General features: G+C 38.4%; 1 protein-coding gene across 1 annotated transcript in view; it reads right to left on the bottom strand.

The window, feature by feature from the left end:
* Positions 1-11: 11 nt before the first annotated feature.
* The window catches only part of mctp2a (multiple C2 domains, transmembrane 2a), a 58,469-nt gene continuing 33,899 nt past the window's right edge, over positions 12-24,581 (bottom strand). Inside the window, exons 17-22 of the mRNA XM_067389333.1 lie at positions 16,001-16,120; positions 13,669-13,710; positions 6,369-6,478; positions 5,890-5,999; positions 3,608-3,705; positions 12-280 (exon numbers count right to left, since the gene is read on the bottom strand). Of these exons, the coding sequence (XP_067245434.1) occupies positions 212-280; positions 3,608-3,705; positions 5,890-5,999; positions 6,369-6,478; positions 13,669-13,710; positions 16,001-16,120 (549 nt within the window). The 3' untranslated portion in view covers positions 12-211. The remainder of the gene's footprint in view (positions 281-3,607; positions 3,706-5,889; positions 6,000-6,368; positions 6,479-13,668; positions 13,711-16,000; positions 16,121-24,581) is intronic.

Raw genomic sequence — 24,581 nt, 5'->3', positions numbered from 1 at the left:
CGTTGGTTTGGGCCCCTCTCTCACTTTCACACACACACACGGATACAAATACAAGCACACACACACACAGTACAATGAATACACCTCAGTGGAAATGCGGATGGCTTGGCACAAGGGGGCTCCTCCTCCACTCGCACAGGGGCATTATGACTTAAACAGACCGTGTCCTGAAACGCCGTCCGTCTCTTTCATCCGACACGTCCGTCGGGTTTCAGCGCAAGCGTTTCTTCTTCACCGGGCCCTGGTTGCCGAGCTCGGCTCTCAGTTCGCTGTACTGCACCTGTAAAAACAAACAGCTCTTTGGTCAGACGCAGGTAATCGGAGCTGAGGCCCGCTCACAGTAATGGCTCCCCTGAGGAGAGCCGGTGCAAGGGGAAAGCCAGGCGGGCGCGGCTGTAATGAATCATTTTTTAAACACAGGAGCAGAGGGGATTAATCACAAGGAGGAAAGATTTGAAAAGTCAAGGGTTCCGTACCGACACAGCGGTGACTATACCACCCCCACCTATAAGGGAACTATACTGGTTGAGCAGACCCGCTGTCTTAGGTCTTCGCAAACCGAGGAGTTGCGAGTTGTGTCCTTCCTGAGAAAAGTTTGTTGGAGACTAATTATAGCAGCTTGTAGGCAGGAGTAAGTGCCTGTATGGCTCCGGCTGGGGCGTTGCGGTTACAGATGATCACACACTTCCCTCGTTTCAGATGAACATGCTGTTTACTTTACTTAAAGCAGGGAGTGAACTCGGGTCGGAGGTGAAGGTCGGCATGATGAAAGTAGAGTTTCACTGAGGTATGAGAAACTGAATAAAGATTTTTCCTACAGTGTATCCACGTACAACTGCTAGATTGCCATTAAACATATTCAGATCTGGCATTCAAAATGATATGGAGTTAAAGTGCATCTTAATTAATAAGAAGTTGCTTTATGACTGAAAAGTCAGTTCTTCTCTTTCCGCAAAAAGTCATAGTGTGATGATTCAGACACTTTTTAGCCTGTGACTAATAAATGGGATGGAGTGTGAAACTAAATTTGGTACAAATTTCCAGATGCAACTGCAACTCTCTGGTCATTCAATACTTGTTGTCGACTGATATATCAGCCAATATTATTTAATTATTGGCCAATAAAGGATTGAAAGCTCCAAGAATTTCTCAATACACAGCTCATATTAAACATTTTATACACGTTATCGAACCCAGGTGCTCCTGGATCACAAACCTCCAAAAACACTCTCTATGATTTTCCTTACACAGTAAAAGGATTAGTTCACTTCACAATTAAAATTTCCTGATAATTTACTCATAATTTACCCATGTCATCCAAAATGTTTGTCTTTCTTTCTTCAGTCGAAAATAAATTAAGGTTTTTGATGAAAACAGCGATTGGTCATTTTCTAAAATATTGCAAATTGCAGTTTCAATGCAGCTTAAAATGGCTCTACACAATCCCTGCCAAGGAATAAGTGTCTTATCTAGTGAAACAATCAGCCATTTTCTAAAAATAAATAAATATATACTTTTTAACCACAAATGTTCATCTTGCACTAGCTGTGCGATGCGCCACGCATTACGAAATCGTGTTGGAAAGGTCACGTGTGACATGGGCGGAAGTACAGATCCAGTGTCTACAAAGCGAACATGCGATGACTAAGTCAAACACCCTTTACAAAAAAAGGTAAAACAACGATGTCGGACGATTTTGAAGTTGAAAAAAAAAAAGATGTTTTTCGCTCTACTGCAGTACTTCTGCCTACATCATGCGTGACCTTTCCAATGCATGGCGCATCACAGAGCTAGTGCAAGACGAGCATTTGTGGTTAAAAAATATATTTTTTATTATATTATATATTTTTTTTATTTTACTGATCGTTTCGATAAGACCCTTATTCCTTGGCTGGGATCGTGTAGAGCCCTTTGAAGCTGCACTGAAACTGCAATTTGGAATGTTTTCCTCAAAAACCCTAATTTTTTTCAACTGAAGAAAGAAAGACATAAACATCTTGGGTGACATGGAGGTGAGTAAATCAGGTATTTATCAGGAAATTTAAATTCTGAAGTGAACTAATCCTTTAAGTGTAACATCAGCCTCTGAAAATGGCATTAAAGGCATCTTCTCTTGTCCAAGGCCACCGCTCAGTCCAAACAACGTACAGCATCGACAAATAATTAAATATGGCATGAGGCTGATGGGACTCGAAAGTGTGGAGAATGCGTCCAAATGCTTTTCTTGTTTGTTTCTCCTCGAAACAATAACCTGGAGGTGTATCTGTAAGGTAGGGACTGCACACTAATTACCAGGCCCTGATTATGAGAATGGAAGATGGAGCACAAGGGAACAAAGAGACGCGGCAGCCTCAGAACATGAAACTGTCCTCAGAACTGACAGATGCTGCTTATTTTAGGACAGAGGGCCGCTGTATGAAGTCCAGTTTTGAGGGTTTGTGTTTGAAGAACTGCACAAGCACTAATTGCCAAGTCATTTTCGGAACTGTGAGACAGGAGTCAATTTGAGCTTTTGTAACGTGCTGTTTATTTGGTCAGTCCTTTTTTAGCATAAAGGTTCGGACATTGTAAACTTAACAGGGATTGCATGGATTTGCATACCTTTTTGGTATGGTTAATGACCACTTTGCCGCTTTATTGGCATTTTGTTCTTTAAAAAGTGGCTTTTTTTTTTTTTTTTGCTAAAGATCATTCTGTCTTCCCATTTTTGGTGCGTTCCATTTAAATGAACAGCAGGCAGTTCATCCAACCACGAAAACATACTTCAAAAGGCTTAAAAACTCAGCAATGGTTTCCATCTTGTTTTGCCAACTTGCTGCTTCCACATGCCAAAACCAGTGTGTCATGCTGGCTTCATCTAACCACACAGACATATGTTAACGTAAAGTTGCAGAGGTTCATCCCAGGAGGTTCGCCTGAGCCAATCACTCAAGCTCTCCAGTATCTGAGTAGGACAGGAAACACTGACAACAGTTAAATAGCCTTGTTGATGGAAAGAAGTACCCTATGCAAAATGATTTGTGACAGCAGGACCCGCTTTGGATCCCAACTTCAGAATCCCACTCAGGGTCCGAAAGACAGAGCGAGACTCTCAGCGTTTGGCTGCACGTCCGCGGGCTTATGATGTAACCCTGAATGACATATCAGCCATGGATAATGTTTCATCACATATGGCGCCCAGCAGGACGGCGTTGGCTCAACACTTCATTAATCGAGTCCTCCAACCTGATGTGACGGGGGCCGCCACACTGCCAGTGTGCAGACACCGACCCCTTAGCCAATCCCTGAACCCTCTACAGCACCCTTCTTTTATCACAGGCCGACAAAACTGATAATCAGGGACAAGGCTGAAGCGTTACGGCCAAGGATAGATCAGAGCGGACCCCATCCAGGCAGTCGGGTGACTCCATCAAGACATGCTGGGAAATAATTGGGCCGGGGGCCGCCTTTAAAGGCGCGAGTCCATTAATAATCAAACACAGCCAGAGGAAATATCCAGGGTAACACTTGGGAATTCTGTTAGAGCAAATAATGCAGACATCTTCAGGGAATTCCTTCCTTGTCTGCATCCCTCCCTCTCTCTCTAAATGTAAAACTGGACTCTTACCTTTTGAACATCAGAAGGCACCCTCTTGAGAAAATCCAATATTTCATTTTTGTCAATGGCATATGGGTTGATAAGCTTCTTGGCAAATTTGTTAACACCTGTGAAAACAAGCATGCATTAATAAATAAAGTTACCCGCCGCACCTGCAGGTATCTTACTGACAAACCTTGACCCAACAAACATTTGTTACTTTTTCTGTAGTAATTCATATTGCTATGTGATTGGATACACATGATCTGCTGTAGTATATGGTCATCATGGTTCACACTACTGCTGTATTTGTGATGCCATACAACTGCAACAAGAGCAAAGAATTGCGCTGACACCAGCTATGTTTCCATCCGCCTATTTTTATGTGCATTCTTGGGATGTTGCATAAAAAACGCTAGATGGAAATGGCAAGATGCGGATCATTTTTTTTATCCGATAAGAAAACATGCGCATAAACATAAATGGAAACACATTTACCGGATAAATTCCTCAACGCGCATCAAAAAAGACGCAATTTTGCGATTAGACGGCATAACTTGACTAACCAGCAGATTCTTTTCAAATATTATTTTGGTCATTCTGAAATGCCTTAGCCAAAGTCTGTCGTCAAAGTGATTCGGTATAATGACCTCCCAGAACTGTTTTACACAACTGCGTTCCCAAACAGCAGGGATCTGCCTCCGAATGCAAGATAACGTGACCGCGTTTATCGTGTTTCATCTGCAGGCTCTGAGGCACAAGTAATTTATTACATACAGAAAAAAAGAGCCACAGTGGCTTGTCCTACAGCAGCAATTTTCATTTTTCTTAGTGATATTTGGCACCAGTTTATCTTAAAGTGACGATTTTGTTCTCTTCGACTCACTGGATGGAAACGGTGCTTTATTCACAAATGTTTTATGCGATATTCCTATTTTGCGCAAAATTGGAGTTAAATTTGCAATTTTGGATGGAAACCAATACATTTTCATGTTTTTCCATGAAAACATTGAGAAGAATATGGTACTGTTCAAAAGTATGGGGTTTGTATGTATGTGTGTGTATGTGTGTATTTTTGTAGAATGTTACAACAAATCTAAATGCTGTTCTTTTGAACTTTGTATTCATCAAAGAATCTTGAAAACAATGTGTCAGTTTACACAAAAAAAAATTTAGCATCACAAATTATTTTAACACTGGTATTGAGCAGCTTATCAGAATATTAGAGTGCTTTCTGAAGGATCATGTGACGCTGAAGAGTAGTAATAACTGCTGAAAATTTAATTTTAAAGTATATTAAAATAGAAAACGTTTCATCAAATAAATGCAGAAGACTTTTTTCATAAACATTAAAAAATGTTACTGACCCCAAACTTTATATATAATTTACAATTCCATATTTGAAGACAAGAAACATTATATTTCTAAATGTACACTCTAAAAAAAATGCTGGGTTAAAAACAACCCAAGTTGGGTTGAAAATGGACAAACCCAGCGATTTGGTTGTTTTAACCCAGCGGTTGGGTTAAATGTTTGCCCAACCTGCTGGGTAGTTTTATTTAAACCAACTATTATTTAAAAATTGCTATATGGCTAGCTTAAAATGAACCCAAAATATTTGGGAAATTAAAAACCAGATGCAATTAGAGACAACAATAATAGACAAAAGGTGAAAGCTTTAATATTTTATTAATATAAATTTAATAGTTTACTAGTTTATTAATATACATTTATTAATAAGCAATTTAATAAATGTTTATTGTTTAATAATTATTCATTGAACATTAATAAATGTTCATTTCCAGCATACTTTGGGTTAATTTTAATTGAGCAATACAGTCATTTTTAAACAATAGTTGAGTTAAATAAAACTACCCAGCAGGTTGGGCAAACATTTAACCCTACCGCTGGGTTAAAACAACCCAATTGCTGGGTTTGTCCATTTTCAACCCAACTTGGGTTGTTTTTAACCCAGCATTTTTTAGAGTGTACATACATCAGACTTTTACAAGAGTGCAAAGCCTCAGTCAGGAGAGGTGCAGCTGGCCTCCCCAGCCAACAGCGGCTCATGTTCATGATTCTGATCAGCTGTCACAGGTAGAGTTATGGAAATGGATCACTTTTTAAATAGCTTTCGTCAGGCGTCAGTAAAGGAGTTCGAGCTCAAAGCTCAGAGACAGTAAAGTGTGATTCTTTCTAAAACACCTCTGCATGACTTCCATTTAAAGGAAAGTGGAGACAGCTTAACAGCAGCACTGGAGTATCACGCATGATTGGGTGAAAAGGCTACACATGGTGTCTCACTTACTTACCCCACACTAAAACTATGTACCGCAGTGGGATGAAGTACAAGGCAGTAGTCGCCAGCAACAGAACCAAGCAGGCCAGGAATGACAAGAACGGCACTGACCAGTTGAATGTGCTGTCAATGGAGACACAAGTTAATTAATTTTCGTAAATAAATTATATGTGAATAAATATATGTACATGTATGTTATATATGGACATATGTACAGGCTTTAGTGCTAAGTAAAATAAAAATCTAAGACAACATAAAATTATTAGAATAAAGCTGTAAACTTTTGAAAATTAAGTCATAAAATTTGGAGATTAAAGGCATAATATTGCATAAATAAAATTGACATATTATATATTGAAAAGATGTGAATGATCACAATAGTTCACCAAAGTAGCAGTGATTTTTATTAATAAAGCTGTTTGACAAAGGACTTGAGCACAACTGCATACAGTATGTGAGCTTCATAAGAGGTATAAAATGCTCTGTTCTTACTTTTTCACTCTTTCTCCGATGCTAGCCACTTCATCTAAAGTGCTCTGAACTGTAAGCACAATTTCTTGAACCATGTGGATTTTTTCCATCAGTCCTCTTTTCTCTGATTCCTGAAGAGAAAGAAAAAAAGACAGAGACTGATGAGGGAAGTCAGCTGCTAGAAGCCTACAAAGGAAGAGCAGTTTATTTCCAGAGTGCCATCACCAGTATTTCATCTAGTCAATGGCCTGTAATGAGCTTCTGTAACATCTCCTCAGACGTGAAAATGTGTCAGCCTCTCCTCCAGAGCTGTCACGAATCTGGGAGTATTTCAGCATTCGTCAGGCGCAAACAATAAAGGTGCATCACAATCAAAGATTAAGCGGAGGAGGAAAAAGATGTAAAAATGGCAATCAGAAAGCATACAGAGAGAGAGAGAGACACTCAGGAGTTAGAGAACACAGACGGCGTAAGACGCCAACTTGCGAGGTCGTCTAATCCGCGAGTTTCTGCCGGGCAAGTCTTGGCTCGTTTCCTAGGGTGCGAGCTTTTTCGAGTACCAGTTCTTGGCATATGAAAGCTAAGAGTTGCCCACCTTATGGCAAGATTGAGTGCAGGGTTGAAATCATTGGATTTATCGTTTTCTGTATCTGAGCTCGTGGGAGAAAGATTGCAATGTCTGAGTGTAATCCTGTTATACAAAGCAATGTTTTTACTTCTTGTAAGAGAGATGGGAAATCCCATTGTCTTTTTGTATTTTGATGCATCACACAGTATTGGGTTGCCATGTAATTCAGAGACATGGGCTAAATGGACTTTCGATGAAAAAAAAAAAAAAGAAGAGAGAAATTCTATTCCATTTTACTTAAAGAAGATTGCTAGGGTAATCTAACGACCAAAGCAACATGATCACATCAGAGAATCCTCCGGCATAAGAGCCCATGAGTATAGTTCTCCAAAGGGGGAAGAGAAGAAAGAAAGAGAGAGAAACGAGAAGCCCTCACATCAAAAGGATGGAATAATGACAGGAGTAATGATGGATAGCATGGGGGGTGGTGAGAAAGACAAACGTGTGATCGAGCGCTGTATATGTTTGTGTAAGCGACCGTCCCCCAGACAGCGGCCCCGGTGGGAAAGCTCAGCCCAGACTCCCCACTGTCACTCTCCATTCGGCCCCAGACACAGGAAACCATAGGAAGCCAGTCGTGCCTCCACTCAGCACAACCCGTCTACTCCAGCGACACACAGCATGTCCTAGCATAGAGACTAGGATATCAATCAAGAGAAAATCAACATGCCTCCTGTTAGGAGTCATTTAAAATCCCTGTTTTGTGAGGAAAGTGTCAAAGGAGGATAAAGTGCAGAAGATGATGTATTCTTTTAGTGTATCAACTGTGTTTGATATCAGCTCAAATGTCTTTAGTGTTTCTTTGCTTAATGAACAGCGTGTCTCTAGAACAACCGCAAGAAAAATGAACTTACAGTGCTCCCAAAAAATATTTGAACACTCAAGTCACATATTATAAAACAAAATATCAAATCAAGTGGCATTTATTTAAAAGAAATAGATCACAGTCTCTTTTCAAGCAAAACAAAAAGACGTTTTCTAGGTTTGCAAGGTTATTAAAAACTGCTCAGAAAAAAAAGTAGTTTTTTTTCTGGTTCTTTCTACAGCTCATTATGTTTCGTTTTCTTTTTTTCTATTTTAACATTAACAAATCTGAATAATTTTAATCTTTTTAAAATAATAATATTGGCATTTTGTTTTCTGATGAAGCTTTTTGGCAGAACAGAGTAGAAGTATAAAATGCTCTCTTTTTTCAGTCTTTTCCCAATGCAAGCCACCTAATCTAAAGTGTTGTAAACTGCAAGATCATCTGTTCAATGCTGTTCAAAAATAAAGTGTGAATCATGCCAATACAGTAGTTAATGTGATGAACTCCACCTATGGTTACCCTACAAAGACACCTGAGCAGAATTTGAGACTAATTGTTAAAAAAAAAAATGGCTTAGAAAAGTAACTTCAGGTCTAAGAGCCATTTTAGTTCTTTTGTTTTGTGTTGCAGATGTCACTTGCTTTGATATGTTGTTATCTAGTGACATGTTTAAGTGTCCAAAACCTTTTTGGGATCACTGTACATGCGGGGTAACGTTTGTTACAGATTGCTTTGATATGGCTGTAAGGTCATAAAGGGTTAGTTCACCCGAAAATGAGAAATTATTTCATGATTTACTCACCCTCAAGCCATCCTAGGTGTCACTGACTATGTTCTTTCAGATGAACACAATTGGAGATATATTTAAAAATAGCCTGGCTCTTCCACGCTTTATAATGGTAGTGAATGGGAGGTGTGATTTTGAAGCCCAAAAAATACATCTATCCATCATAAAAATAATCCATATGGCTCCAGGGGGTTATTAAATGCTTTCTGAAGTGAAGCGATGGGTTTTTGTAAGAGAAATACCATATTTAAAACTTTATTAACTATAATAACTAGCTTTCGGCAGTCGACTGTACATATCGATTTGCGGTGGCAGAGTAACCCCTGACCCGACACATTACTTAATGATGAATGTAGAAGCACAGAGGATGAGCAAAACAAAACACTGGTCATGAATTAGAAACCTTAAAATAGATATTTTAAAGAGAAATGTCGGAGGATTTCGAGCTCGAGTTTGTTGCTCAGCCCCAGGGCTGTCACGATATTGGATTTTTCACACCACGGTTATTGTGGCCAAAAAATATCACGGTATCGATATATAGCGATATTTATAGAATCCTCGGGGGGAAAAATGTATCATTCTAAATAATTTTTACTTTGTTTATTTATTTATTATTATTTATTATTTTTCTCTTTCAGGGTTGCTGCACATTTTTTAAAGTCAAATTTAAGTTTTTTTTAAGACCTGAAGAAATAAAAATTAATACTAGCATAGTAGCCTATAAATTATGGCTGTTTCCAATCAAATGAAATCATTATCAACAAAATCCATCTTTGTAATACAGAGGTGACACAGAATGAGAAGTGACATATATTTACACAGGCATTTACAATTTGTCTACATAAATTTAATTTAATATTTAAATACATTTTTCTAATTTTAACTTTTTAATGTCCCTTAAATATGAAACTAAACTAAACTGCCAGTAGGTGGCAGCAAGTCACTGTCTTAATGAGTGAGTGAGTCAAACGATTTGTTCAAATGACTGATTCAGGAACGAAGCTTGGATTCATTCGTTCTAAACGCGGATTCAGTCAGTATAACAAAAACATTTCTGTTGCATGGGGCTTTGTTCTGCTGTTCATAATTTTGAAATTTTCGTTGGGAAAATAAAGAACAAAACAAACAATATTAACAATACTGTGTCTAAAATGTAACTCACACTGTTCATTTAACAAGTTGAAGGAACATTGATTTGTGCTGATTTGGGGAAAACGGCACTTTTGCTTGTGTGATATTGTAAAGCAACTACATATGATATAATGACAAAAAATTGTCGGGGCAAAAAATGCCCTTGTATCTTGAATTTTGAGGGCAAATAACTACATCACGCTGAGAAAAGGCCTTTGCACACTGAGACCGAAATTTTTACATGCGTTTTTTCGTATTCGCAATCCTAAAAATTTGTCACGCACATAAGACGAATAAAGAAAACGCGGTACTTAAAACAATCACCCTCTATTTAAATACGTGAACACAGAAAATCGCTGTTAACAGGTTGATATAACATTTCCCATTCCCATTCCTAGTAAAATAATCGCAACTTACTCTCTGTAAAATGGAGTAATCTGCAGGGTGATGGACACAGAGGTGGGTAAGAGGTTGATGGTGTTGCCACCCTTCGCACTGACTGTAGCTAGGCAAATCCTGCGGATTGGGCTGTCTTTTTTCGGGTGTGTGAACAGAGCCTCTCACTCTCCCGCTCGGAATAGCTGCGTGCTGCGTCTTCTTGTTTGACAGGCGTCAGCGTTAAGGTGCAATACCGCCACCTGAGAACTCAATCAGGTACTGGCACTGGAATATTTATATGTCATGATATCATAAGCCTCCTATTCATTTTAAATATCGTGGTTATCGCCAAAACTGGTATAATTGTCACACCATAAAATTAACACCATATCGATATTTCATGCTTTGAATATCACGCTTATCGTCAATACCGGTATATTGCGACACCCCTACCCATCCCTATTTGTTTAAACCGTGAGAGGCGTCTAAGCTTCCACTACTCCTCCTGTGTCATACATCGCTTCAGGGTTTACTCTTGCGGCGCAAGTAGACTTGCGCAGTATGGTCATCTGTCGGAAACTAGTTATTTTAGTTTATAAAGTTTTAAATATGGGTATTTTTCTTACAAAAACCCATCGCTTGCTTCAGAGAGCCTTTATTAATCCCCTGGAACTGTATGGATTATTTTTATGATAGATGTATGGATTTTTTGAGGCTTCAAAATCACGCCCCTCTTTCAACCATTTTAAATCTCGGAAGAGCCAGGATATTTTTAAATATGTCTTTGATTGTGTTCGTCTGAAAGAAGATAGTCATATACACCTAGGATGGCTTAAGGGTGAGTAAATCATGGGGTGATTTTCATTTTTGGTTGAACTAACCCTTTAAAATTACAAACATGAAATATTCAAATTATTGGAGACCAAAAGATGACAGTGTAATCATTCATAGAGACGTGATATACAAGTTCTCTGGACTATTGCGATTCATCTTCCTGAACCCCCTTGAAGTCAGACATCCTTTTTTCCGCCTCTGAGGTGGAAACAAATTTTTTTGCAGAAATAAACTATCCGAGCTACATGTCTACTGATTAGAAAACCTGTGTCAGATCATATTCTCAATTCAGATGAAATTGTCACATAACTTTTATGTTGGCTTAATAGGGAACAGATTGCACAAAGGCAAACAGAAAATGCAGTTTCACAGGGATGCTCGGCACAATCAAAAAACTGCAAGCCAGGGTTCATTTAACATTCCCGTAATTGGGTAAATGGCGTCAAATTTGAATATTCATTCAAAGCTGGTGCAAATATTTGCGACTCACTTATTCCACAACGGAATAACCAGAGGAACGCACCTAAATAAAACACCTGCGTTATTGGCAAAATGTGTTGCAAATGGGTTTGTTAAAGCCGGCAACCGCCGTACAAACAAGCACAAAACACCCAGCGCTCCCTAATGGATATGTCACAGGATTGTGCACTCTGGAATACACAATGATTATGACATCAACACTCTGTCCTTGTGGAATGTGCTGAAGGTGATACGTTAGATGTGAGGGGGAGAGGGCGTGAGGGTTATAAGACCACCAATGATACCCTGGGGTACGGTGGAGAATGGGGTCAGCTCTTTGCCTGTCTAGCCAAAGCGTGGTACTCTTGGGTGACCTGTGCCCGGGGTCATTTGGGACACACATCCAGGGGGTTGTTTTCTCTTCTGTCCTCTCGTTTTCTGATGCGATTAAACCAGTGTCTGTGTGCTCAACACAATTGATACCAAAAGCCGAAGGGAAGTTACATCACTGCACATGATTTGTAAATTTCTCTCTCCCCCCCAGGACAAATTTGAGCTTGTAGAGGAGATCTGTTATTATTTCTGCAGTATCGCGGCTTCTCGCATCAACTTTCTTAAGCTTCATTCCAACAAATCCGTGCTGCCCAGCTGCAGGTTTACATATTCTCTTCCTCCAGGGGAAAACACACTGAAAACAGGCGGTAATCGTAACCTCCTCAGAGGGGACAGCCTTTATCCCCATGTTAACCAAAGAGTAGGAAAAAACGGCACCTTTGAAGTGATCAAATTTAACAGCGATCATTTTCCAACCCCAAAACATTAGCTGCGATGACTTTGATAGGAAGTGTAACGCTACACTGTTTGATCAGCCTGCGCGATACCGAAGCCAAAGTGAAAACATAACAGGACTTTGAAACAAGCCACCTTAAATTAGAGCTGACAACTTAAAATAAACATGGACATTTGGGTAATTAAATAAATGAAAGGAGATATTTCATTTACACAAGCCGTGAAAGGGTGTAAAAACACCCTATATATCTCACTAGAAAAATAGTATGAATTCTAATACTTGTAATTATAATTAAATAATAAAAAAATAAATAAATGCACTGGTCCAATTTTACTGCTAAAATTCAAGTTAATTATACAAATAAAATGGTTTAAATGAAAGTAACAGATTTTTTTATGACATTAGCTTAATTTAAAAGCTCACATTTCCAGTCTTCCAAATATTTATAAGACTTATATGTAGTTTTTTGGGTTTTTTTTATCACAAACTCATTTCTCCCTCCAAGATATATTACAATTGTTTAGCTGCTGGGTGTAAGCTAATGTGCTTGCACACACATATCATGCGTTTCATCCGTGAATTATCTGCTTGGCTTGGATAGGATTTGGAAGAGGGAGCTGTTTTTAACAGAGGGGTTCCTCTCAACAGATGAAGCTAGCCTGCGGTCATCATAGCAGAATATATTGAGCACATTATGAATATGAATCCTAGGCCCTAGCCGTACAGCGCAAGGGTCAGCGCTCGGAGGCTTAGAGCTGCGCACTTCCGCACATCCAAGTCAGAAAGCAATAATGCATTATCTTCCTGTTAACCCATTCTTCTCCGGAACAGACAGCGTGGCCTAAAATGATTATGAGCCTGCCCTGCTTCATTATGAATTTATTCAGCACTCAGCATTCAGATTTTGACCAATATGACTGGTTATCATCAACATGCATCAAACAATGAAACCATAGCAGCTTAAATGTGTGTGTGTGTTTTTTTAAAGGATGTTTGTACTGTTTCTTTTTTCTAATGACTGAATATTTTAGGAATAATTGGATCTAAGCAGATTTGGGAGAATTTGTAATTAGTCTAATGATTCATCTTAAGCATAAAAAATAAAATGCTAAAAGGGGGAGTTCAGTTGCAGTCCAGCCTCCCTATTTAGCCATGCCTGCCTAAGAATCCTTACAATGCCTCTATTCCCCAGCGGAAGGCAAACTTCAATTAATGATGCCGTTCTGTGCTTATTTCTGCGTTTCAAAGGACCACAGCAAAGCAACCAAATCCATTTGTTGTATGAGCGAGGATTCCCAGAGGACTGGTGTGAAAGTACTGGAGGGAAAATGTGCTTGCTGAATCGTCTGTCCTCATTTTGAACGTATTTAAGTTGCAGTGCTGAGTTAAATGCTGTATTATAGGTACAGCGTACAGTCCATCTATGCAGCACCCCAAGGACAGCTCTGAGAGGCTCTATAAAAGTCAGCGGTTAATCAAAATCCACGCATGACACCGGTGAAATACCTTTTCATCTTCGTCCTCGTCCTCGGCCACGGACATGTTCTCCTGCAAAAGAAGAAGAAGAAAGAGACAGAGAGCGGATGAGATTGAGACACACGTGGGCAATGGAGCATTTTCTTAACAAACACCTCGTAATGAAACCTTCGCTTGTATATACACCCCCATTGGGAGAGGCCTTGTTGCCGTAGCAACTGCCTCTCGGGTGACCTCGCACAAAAGGAGGAGGTGAATGAGAGAGGCCTTCCTCACAAGAGCGATGTCACAACCAAGCAATCTCATTTCTTCACAACAAACACGTACAAACACTCACACATGCACCTGAAACCAAAAGGAATGCATTTAATCTTGGCCGTTCGGCTGCCTAGATCGCTCTTAAGTCATCCCTGACCCTTTCCGGCTACTGAATGTAAATGTGGCACTCTTTTCTGTTAGGCCGAGGGGTGAATGCGAGGTGACGCAGGCTTTAACACTGCCAGAGAGCACAGCCCCGCCTCGAGCCTGAGACACGGCACTGAGATGGGCTGGTGGTGCACAAAGAGCTGATAGACTCTGGGTAAAGACTCAAATGTGGTTTACACAACCACTGGAGATGAAGGTCACTCAAAGTGTGACTGCTACGTTAAAACTCATGACCAAGGGCTATAGGAGCATTCAGACATCTTAACCTTTGTGAATGTTGAATTTATAGACAACATGGATCTAATTAGGAAGGACTGATCAATTAATGTCTTTAGAGATGCTGTGAAAAGACTGATTTCAGTCTTGTAAGGTGTATAATGTGCTGTAAGTTATGCAATCGCTGTCTGGAATACTTAATTCTGAGTGGTCTATAGCAACATTTGGATAATGGTATAATATATAAACTGTATATTGGGTTTCAAGTCTCTTATGCTCACCTAAGCTGCATTTATTTAATGAGAAATACAGGAAAAATAGCAATATTGTGAAATATTATGTAAGCGATAAGGTACAAGAGGCTGTGCTGTATCGTGAATAAGTCACGGCCTAAGGGTGTTGTTAGGCACATACTGTTTCACAATATTACTGTTTTTTCCTGTATTTTTGATTAAATAAATGCTTTGCGTCGTGCCTAACAAGCTCTTCAGCCGTGATTTATTCACAATACAACACTAGCCTCGAGTACCTTATTGTTTTTTTTAAAACAGTTACCACACAATACAAATATTAAAGCCAAAAATATGTATCAATGCAACTTTCATGAAGTAAACTTTCACTAAAGCTTTCCTTCCGCCAGAAAAAAATAGTCCCTGACTGTGAAAAGCAACAGAAGTTACATTATTACGCCATTAGATGCCGGCAAAGACTGTCTTTATGAGTGTGTCAGTCAGTAGCAAAGACTTTTACATTGAAAAGACTGAATAGTTGTGAACACGGAACAAGACACAACTGACAAATGCTTTGACTAGCGCTGTCAGTCATGGGAAAACCCCTTAACTGTTAAAAGGACAAGATAATACATTGGACATTTAAACTGATTTTTTAATTATACAACTAATGCTAAATCTAAATGCAGGTAATAAACTCGCTCACTCAATCTCTTTTTCACGATACTCTACTACATAATACAGTAAGCTTCAATGAACAATATCAATTGAGAACATACAGTTTACATTGCTAAGAGTGGTTGCTAAGGGTGTTGTGTATGTTGAATAAAACACATATATTGACCAATCAGAATCAAGGACAGGAACTAACCGTTTTATAATACAAATCAAAATAACTGTTTTCTATTTGAATATATTTTAAAATGTAATTTATTCTTGTGCTGAGTAAGCTGAAGTTTCCGCATCATTACTCCAGTCTTCAATGTCACATGATCCTTCAGAAATCATTCTAATATGCTGATTTGGTGCTAAAGAAACATTTATTTAATATTATCAATGTTGAAAACAGTTGTGCTGCTTAATATTTTTGTGGAAATTGTGATTTCCAATTTTCTATTCATTTATTTATTTTTATAATTTCAATTAATTAAAATAGAAAACAATTATTTTAAATTATAATAATATTTCAGAATATTATCGTTTTTACTTTATTTTTTGATTAAATAAATGCAGCCTTGGTAAGCACAAGAGACTTCTTTCAAAAACATTAAACAAATTTAATGTTTCCTAACCTCCAAACAAGTACTGTATATGACATCAGTTATCTGTAGACAGAATGTCTATTAATATTTCTAATCAGTCTTCAATAGAATCTGTGAGGTTTAAAACTGATGCTTGTCATTTCTAAATCCTGTGAGTCACCAGCACTGACTCTGACTTATTAGGGACCATTTTCTGTGCAGCTGAGTGGGCGACATCGCAGCACTCACCAAGTCCTGACTGTAGCTGGCCATGCCTGGTGTGATGTGGAAGTAGTTCCAGCCAATGAGCAGAAGGAGGAAAAGAGGCAACATGAACAGCTCCCAAAGCCACACTGTCAACACAAATATCTAAGAAAGACAGAGAAAGAGAGAGATGGTATCAAACAGGGTATGAGAATCACAGACAGCACAGTTGGCAATGCTGCCCACACATACACACACATATGCATTTCCTCTAATATTAGATTGAAATTAAACTCTTATTAAATAGAAAGACTTGACACAGAGACTCTAAACCTTGTCATAACAAGAAAACTGTACTGCAAAGTCCAAGCATCCCTTCCAGCACCTCATAAAGGTGCCCGTGTGCTGCAGTATAGGAGATTTGAATATTTCAAAAACCCATTTGCAATTGATTAACACTGTTCTGGTGGTGTGTAATTCGGATGTGACAAAACAGAGCATTTGACGGGAGCGGGTCCTTCACACTTGCTCTGATGTACTGCATTTCAAATGCTTCCTGACTGCAATGCATTTGTGCTGCCTGACCTATAGTATGCATATACTGCTGCAGAAGAGCTGGTGGTAGAGTTTTACCACTGCAGAGAGACACTGCGAACACTCAAGACCCCTGGTAGAAATAAGATGAATAATCCTTCAGAATTCCATAAGAGAAATAGGTGCACAGCACCCACAGCACCGTGCGGCACGCCGCTAATTGGACGGCTGAATTTAAACCCAGCTAGCGGCAACTTAATGAGCCTGAGAAATAATAAGATGACGCACAGGGATGACTGTAAAACGAGACATTCGCAGGGAACATTATTATAAAAATGCACTGTGCGCAGTACAATTCAACCTATCTGTAACATAATGTCTACACTTGAGCATTTATGTCAGCTAAGTTCATCAATGTACGGCGACAAATAATTGAAACATTGGTTCAAAGAAAACTAGGGTGCACAGTGTATTGGTGCCATAATATTTATCAGAAACATTTATAATTTATTTGTATTGTAATAGTTGACATACATACTATATCGGCTGATACTGAGTATTTAATTGTACATGCTCAATTCTGTTTATTTTTACTTTTACCCTTGCTGTCACCTTCATACTTTGTGTTATGCTGAATAATTTATTTTGTTTTAATGAAAAGAAAAAAAAAAAACAACTAAAACAAAGAAAATGTGCATTATACAATGGGAAATATGCAATACAAATATTTAAAATTCAATACATTGGTCTATCACTAATGTACAGTATACTGTACAACTATTCTGTGAACACAATAAGAAACCACCATTGCCAGAATTTTCTGGCAATCCATGAATTCACTGTTATATAGTAGGGGGTGATATTACATCTTTTAAATGAGTACAGAATCTCTGGATCAAAACACAGGGGGAAAAAAAAGCAGAAACAAGCAATAGAAGCTTTACTTATGCATGTTGTAGTCTTTGAAAAAAATGTGATTTTGTTTTGAACATTGAGTCGGCGTTCTGATGTAGAACCTGGAAGCACTGCACTGTGTTTACAATGTAAACAGCGTTAGGAGAATGACAGGGAAGGGGAGAAATTGTTGAATAAAGTCGTTATTTTTGTTTTGTTTTTGCGCACAAAAAGTATTTTTGTTGCTTCATAAAGTTAAGGTTGAACCACTGTACTCACATGGACTATTTTAACGATCTCTTTACTACCTTTCTTGGCCTTGAAAGTGGTAATTAAATTGCTGTCTATGGAGGGGTCCGACAGCTCTCAGATTTCATCAAAAATATCTTAATTTGTGTTCCAAAGTTGAACAAAGGTCTTTCAGGTTTGGAACGATATGAGGGTGAGTAATTAATGACAGGATTTTCATTTTTGGGTTAACTAACCCTTTAGTCTTTGTCAATGTTGGATAATAAAAGTACAACTATTCATTGTCAGTTCATGTTTGCTCAAGTTCATTAAATAATATTAACATAGACAACTTTTGATTGTTTTAATGTATTAGTAAATATTCAAATTATCACTGACTAAGATTAATAAATGCTTTAAAATTATTTCTCATTGTTAGTTCATGTTAACTAATGCAGTTAACTAAAGTTAATAAATTAAACCTTTATTAAAGCAGTTAATAAATTAAACCTTATTGTAAAGTGTTACCAGAATATTTAATAAAAATAAATAAAACTCTAGGGGCTCAGAATTTATATATATATATATATATATATCAAATATAAATAATAATTGCACTACATCAGGGTATTTCCACAATAAAATGTTGAAACAATGCACATGACATCTGTCTAACATAATTTTAAATGAATACACTGAATTCTTACACTGTGCTGTATTATTCCCATTTTATCTGAAGGTCACAAGAATGAGCTTGTACGGTTGCACCTACACAGAACAAAAAGTGTTGCGTTTTCATTGCAAGCTGGAGGCTTGTTAGAAACAATATGTTTGACTTAAGTTAGACGGGGCCTCTAGGCCTTACTTTAAATCTAGTACAGTACCAGCATGTTCCTGTCATATCAGCCAGTGGCCAGACATCGTGCTCTGGGGGCAGTCTACCTACTGCCAGTCCTATGCTAGGTTCACTTTCGCACATGCCTGCACACACAAACACACACACACACACACAGCCACCAGGGATATGAGAATCGTGCTTAATGCACAGAGCACTTGGACAACAACCCCCGCAGGCACAACAACAACAGTGCACACATCTGGGTCTTTCTTTAATAATTCATTACAAATTTAGTCACACTATAATATCAAAAGGAAATGGCTGAATCTCTTTAACTCCTTATTCAATCTGTGCTAGCGCACAGATTCAAACTGAAAACTGTATTATAGCTCATGAAGGTTGAATACGAGCGGCGTCCTGCTGTAGTCGCTTCCACTTGTGGGACCCCACGCGGAGGGGCCCGCCTTCAGATAAACTCTAAGGGCTTATCAACAGGTTAGCTGTCATAAGTGATACCTTCCAAAGAAGTCGAGGTAGAAAGAGAGAAAGTGAGAGAGTCGAGATGGAAAAAACCTGGCGACAGCCCAGCAGGAATGTTGAACCCGCTTGCCCTGCCTGCAGAAGCTTCTACATTAACTACTAAAGTCTAATTGCCTGGTCCCTGTCTTCCCATGCGAGTCAACAGTGGGAGACCATTCATTTGCAGCCTGCGAGTTTAGAGAGAGAATCTGTCACAGGTATTCATAATCGTCCACTAATGCAAATTTCCGCTCAACTGCTCACAGGCTTGGTGGACAAGATAAAAGCACACAGAAATACAGTAAAATGTCTTGTGTCTAAATGTAGCATCTAAATGACTGGATAAACAAAACCTGTCATAAATTTCTTCATTTCAACAGTGTGAATGTGGAAGAATGCTGGATTTACACGCATTTCCCCCAGTGCTAATAAAAACAGAACAGTGAACATTTGGAAAAGTCTCTCCGATTTCGGTGCGAAGGCAGTGTCCGAGAGCCGCGAGTTAATAAGCAGAGTTAGCATGCTACTCAAATACTGCACTGCTCCTGCTAAACACACTCCACTAATTCTCCACTAAGTGGTTTGTGTTTTATTAGCGCAGTGATTAAAAGAAAGGGAGGACGAGGTAAAACCTGACAGTCAATTTATATTGAAGAAGAAATCCAGCTGTATACTGATTTTCCCTTCAGACACAGTGATGTTTTACTGCTCGTTAAAGGGAAAGTTCACCCAAAAATGAAAATTATCCCATGATTTACTCACCCTCAAGCCATCCTAGGTGTATATGACAATCTTCTTTCAGACGAACACAATCGGAGATATATTGAAAAAATATTGTGGCTCTTTCAAGCTCTATAATGGCAGCGAATAGGGGGGGCGCAATTTTAAAGCGAAAAAAGTGCATTCATCCATCGTAAAAGTGTTCAACGCGGCTTCGGGGGTTTTATAAAGGCCTTCTGAAATGATGGGTTTGTGTAAAAAAAAAAAAAAAAAAAAAATCCATATTTAAAACATAATTAACTATAATAACTAGCTTCCAGCAGACGGCCGTGCGCATTGATTTGTGGCGAAAGAGTAAACTCTGACCCGACGCATGACGTAATGACGAATGCGGAAGCGCAGAGGATAGAGCAAAACAAAACACCGGTCACAAATTAGAAGTCTAAAATTAGAATTTTCGCTTCAGAAGGCATTTATTAACCCCCGGAGCCATGTGGAGTAGGCTACTTTTACAATGGATGGATGCACTTTTTTTGGCTTCAAAATCAGGAGCACCATTCACTAGCTTGGAAGAGCCAGGATATTTTTTTTAAAATATCTCTGAATGTATTTGTCTGGAAGAAGATAGTCACATACACCTTGGATGGCTAGAGGATTAGTAAATCATGGGGTAATTTTCATTTTTTTTGGTGAACTATCCCTTTAAGTACATTAAGTGCAAACAGAATTTACAGTCACATGTATAAGCTACAAAGCTGCATAGGCGACTACTTTTTACAGAGAACATGACATGGCTTGAATAAAACCTGTGCCCTCCACACGAGGGCCACAAAGAGCACATGTATTAACAGGCCACACTAAAAGAGCCATTAAAAGCAGGGATTAAATTTAGCTGAAACTACTAGGAACAACTGAAGTCAAGCCTTTTCTATTCTTATGACAGCCATGAATAACACCTGTAGCCATAGTGACAGTGATGAAAATAAATATGAAAGATGCCGACTTCTTTAAGACCGGAAAGTCTTAAAGCCAGTTGTGTTGTTTAGTGTTATTTATTTTTTATTTATTTTAACAAATATACCAAAGCCAGTGTTGCCATGTCCATATGCATATTACTGCTCTGTTCATGTATAAATGTGGGCAATTTTTGGACAGGTTTTTGGTCTTATTTCCAGAATGCAATCATGTGCTTGTTTAGGCTTATTTGATGAGGAAAGTGAGATATGTTGGGTTTGTTTTGTCAGACCCAGTTGCTTGTTTTTTCATATTGCGAACTGGCAACAATGAGCCCAGTCTTTGGTTTGAGCCCTGACCACACACAGTCAAAAACCTACTGATGACACACAGCTCATCTCCCACTCTGCAAGTTATTACAACCCCACCTACAAAAAAAAAAAAACAATACACACACACACACACACATAAAACAAACATGTATACAAGCAATGCAGAGAGGCTATTTGCATTGTTGTCCAGCACTGTTTCCATTCACACAGAACACATTTCTCAAACTCGCTCTCAAAATGCAGGTGTTAGCCCTGGAAATTTAAGTCAATATGGTTATATATTGCTAGCCTGGATGCCAGCCGAACGTAGCCCCGCCCACAACATTTTGAGGTCGGGGAGTTCGGTCTGGACTTGATCCGTAGAGGAGCAATTATGCCCGAACAGAAACTGTTTGGACCAATCACATTTGTCAGGGTGATGATTGACAGATTATCACCAGAAACGTAATCAGCCACGTCATCAAAGAGCGCTTGGGTTGAATTAGTTTACAACAATGATGGCTGTTGTTGAAGAACTGAGATGTGTAGATTCCGCCATCGCGTCCGTTATAGAAGATATCGACAGCGCATTAATTGGCAAGTACTCCGTGTATACTTATTCTTTTTACAACACCGGCAAAGATTGTTTACGCTCATCTTCTATTAGTTCCAGCATGTGTGCAGTTGAGTTCTGTTGACAACTATGCGTTGCTCAACATACATCACTTACTCTGTAGCTCTGATTGGTTGTAGGTCTATCCAATTGAGGTCTTTCCTGGATCGGTTGAAATACGCCCCCATAATCAAAGCCCAATGGAGCAGTATCAGACTCATATTCGAACTAGAATTGAGTATGACCTCATCAGGCTAATATATTGCAGTTATCAGTTTAAAATTGTATATACACCATATTTAGCACACATTCTGCTGCAGTATGAACTTAAAAATCATTTAGATTGAAAAACGTTGAGCGTCTAAAGATGATTTGGACTTATCGTAACGCAAGTTACGTAATCAGATGAGTGTTGCACGATATACCGGTACTAAGGTATCGCGATACCCTGCTTTTAAAAACGGTCCGGTTCTTAATTTTATTAGTACTGGTACTTTGAGTGCCAGCTATATTTCCTAATGAGTGCGTGTTTATTCCTCTCAACTGTGCAACGGCTTTTATGGTGACGAAACGAGAGGTATGGTTGCAAATACAGGGTCTCTTGTAGACCGTCTACAAATTGTTGTGAAAGCAGATGCACGAAGCGAAATATGGTATTATTTTACTTACATTGCCGACAGACAGATCAAGCCCACGGACACCACAAAGCCCGTCTGCAAAAGATGTTACAAAATAGCGCAATCGAAGGGAGTCTAAAGCATCTTGCCGTCAAATATCCCGATTTGAACAAAGAATTTAAAGAGCGGCAGGTTAGTGAATGTGATACCAGCATTATGTTTATGCTCAGAAAACATTAAATGAGTGTTATTTATTTATTTTACTCGTGCAAGCAGACCTGAGGTGTATTATTGAGTCTAAGTTTAAGTGATATCTGGTTGCAAAAATAAAATTAATTTAAAAATACATAAATATGTGAAGGGTATATAGCCTACAGTTATTTTAAACTAATTTATGCTTTAATAACTTTGCTCTAATTATTTACAATAATATAATTTTTACAGTAATCTTACTGTCAAAAACACCTAAATGTATAAAAAAAAAGCATAACAGCAAATAATTTACAATTTTATTGAGCATGAAAACAATAAACATTAAAAATTATATTAAGTCTAACTCTAACTTCATTGCATCCAGAATTATCAGCCTACACACTGGTGAAGAAAGAAGTTCTGTTATATGTTATTTATTTACTTTTCCTGCTGTTTTAGGTTTTTGCCATATTATCATTTAAGTATCGGTATCGTGATATTTAAGTTGGGTATCGTATCGAAGTAAAAATTTTGGTATCATGACAACACTAAATCAGATTACTTTTTTTCCAAGTAACTAATAAAGTAATACATTACTTTTGAATTTACAACAAAATATCTGAGTTACTTTTTCGAATAAGTAACACAAGTACAAGCTCTCCTGTCCCCCAGGTGTTGACTGCACCATGTGAACATGATGGTTGTTCTAGACTAGCTCTAGACTAAATGTGAGCACTTCTTCTCCTGTATCCTATTCTACTGTATTCCAGAGTAGCAGCACAGGCTTGTTTGAGCTGCGCCCTCTACTGTACAGGTAGGAATTTACATTTCCTTCAGCCTGAGGCTTATTCATTTCACTTTTGGTGTGAAAGTGCTTTACATTTACCAAAAATATAACTTTTTGTTGTTGTTGTTGTTAAACAAACAGCCCAGCCCACATGAGACAAAGTAACGCATAAGTAACTAAGTAACACAATTAGTAACTTTTTAGGGAGTAACACAATATTGTAATGCATTACTTTTAAAATTTACTTTCCCCAACACTGCTACTAGGAGTGTGTTGTTGTGGATTGCTGTAGGTGATGGAGATGCCCTCTCCTCAGACACCAACAAAGATCACCATAAGGCCGGCCTAGCAGGGGGTTAAGAACCGCCTGACAGATTTGTTTTAGCGTGCAGCTAATATGATTGCACTAAATGTATTTCTGAGGCCTCTCTAGACGATCTCCTGTTCAGAGGAATTCCTATACCTAATAATAAAGCACTCAGCGATTAAAAGTGTGAATAAAATAAGTCCTGGAGCCGAAGCCCGGCTGGCAGCAGTACGCCACCCACGCTCTCTAGGGAGGGGGAGAGGAGAGCCACGGCAGGAACAAAAGGACAAAGACGCCCTCACTAAGAGTTTATACAATCCTGCAAATTGATTAAACGGCAAAGGGGTGGAGAGAGGCTACCAAATCAGACTACTTACTGACAGACTAAACACAAGTGGTGTAGAGGGCTGGGAAAAAACACTCCACGGCTACTGCTAAATGTAAACACGCATCACTGTGGGAGTACAATAACCTCCATCCATCTGAATTTCTTAGTCAGAACATGTAGAAAAGAAAAAAAAAAAAAATCATGTATACATACTTTACAGTAGGGTGCAACAGTTTTGTCTACTTTAAATGTTTTTTTTTGTTTGGTTTTTTTTTTTCATTTTAGATTATTTCATTAGCATAATTTAGGTTTTTCCACCTTTTGCTTTAATGACAGCTGCACTCAATCTGTATGAACTCCACAAGTTTGTGTCAGACCTGATGATCATATTCTCCAGCATCATCTGAGAATGATCCAAAAAGCATCTTGTTCTTCAATGGAAAAACATCTGACCTATGTATAAAGTACATTTGTACGAGTTCTTGTGATCAATGTCCCATTTTTAAAAATTATTTTGTTTATTTTATATGGACTGCTGTTCAGAATTTGGGGGTCGGTAGGATTTTAAACATGTTTTTGAAAGAAGTTTCTTATGCTCACTGTATTTTGGTCACCGTATTGATCAAAAATACAGTTAAAATAGTAATATTGTGAAATATTATTAGAATTTAAAAATAGCTGTTTTCTAGTTTAATATAATTTAAAATGTGTTGCTGTTATGGAAAAGCTGAATTTTCAGAATCATTACTCAGTGTCACATGACCCTTCAGAAATAATTACAATA

Source organism: Chanodichthys erythropterus, chromosome 7, assembly GCF_024489055.1.
Source record: "Chanodichthys erythropterus isolate Z2021 chromosome 7, ASM2448905v1, whole genome shotgun sequence".
Taxonomy (NCBI): domain Eukaryota; kingdom Metazoa; phylum Chordata; class Actinopteri; order Cypriniformes; family Xenocyprididae; genus Chanodichthys; species Chanodichthys erythropterus.
The sequence above is the reverse complement of the archived record's forward strand: the minus strand, read 5'-3'. Positions and strand labels throughout refer to the sequence as shown.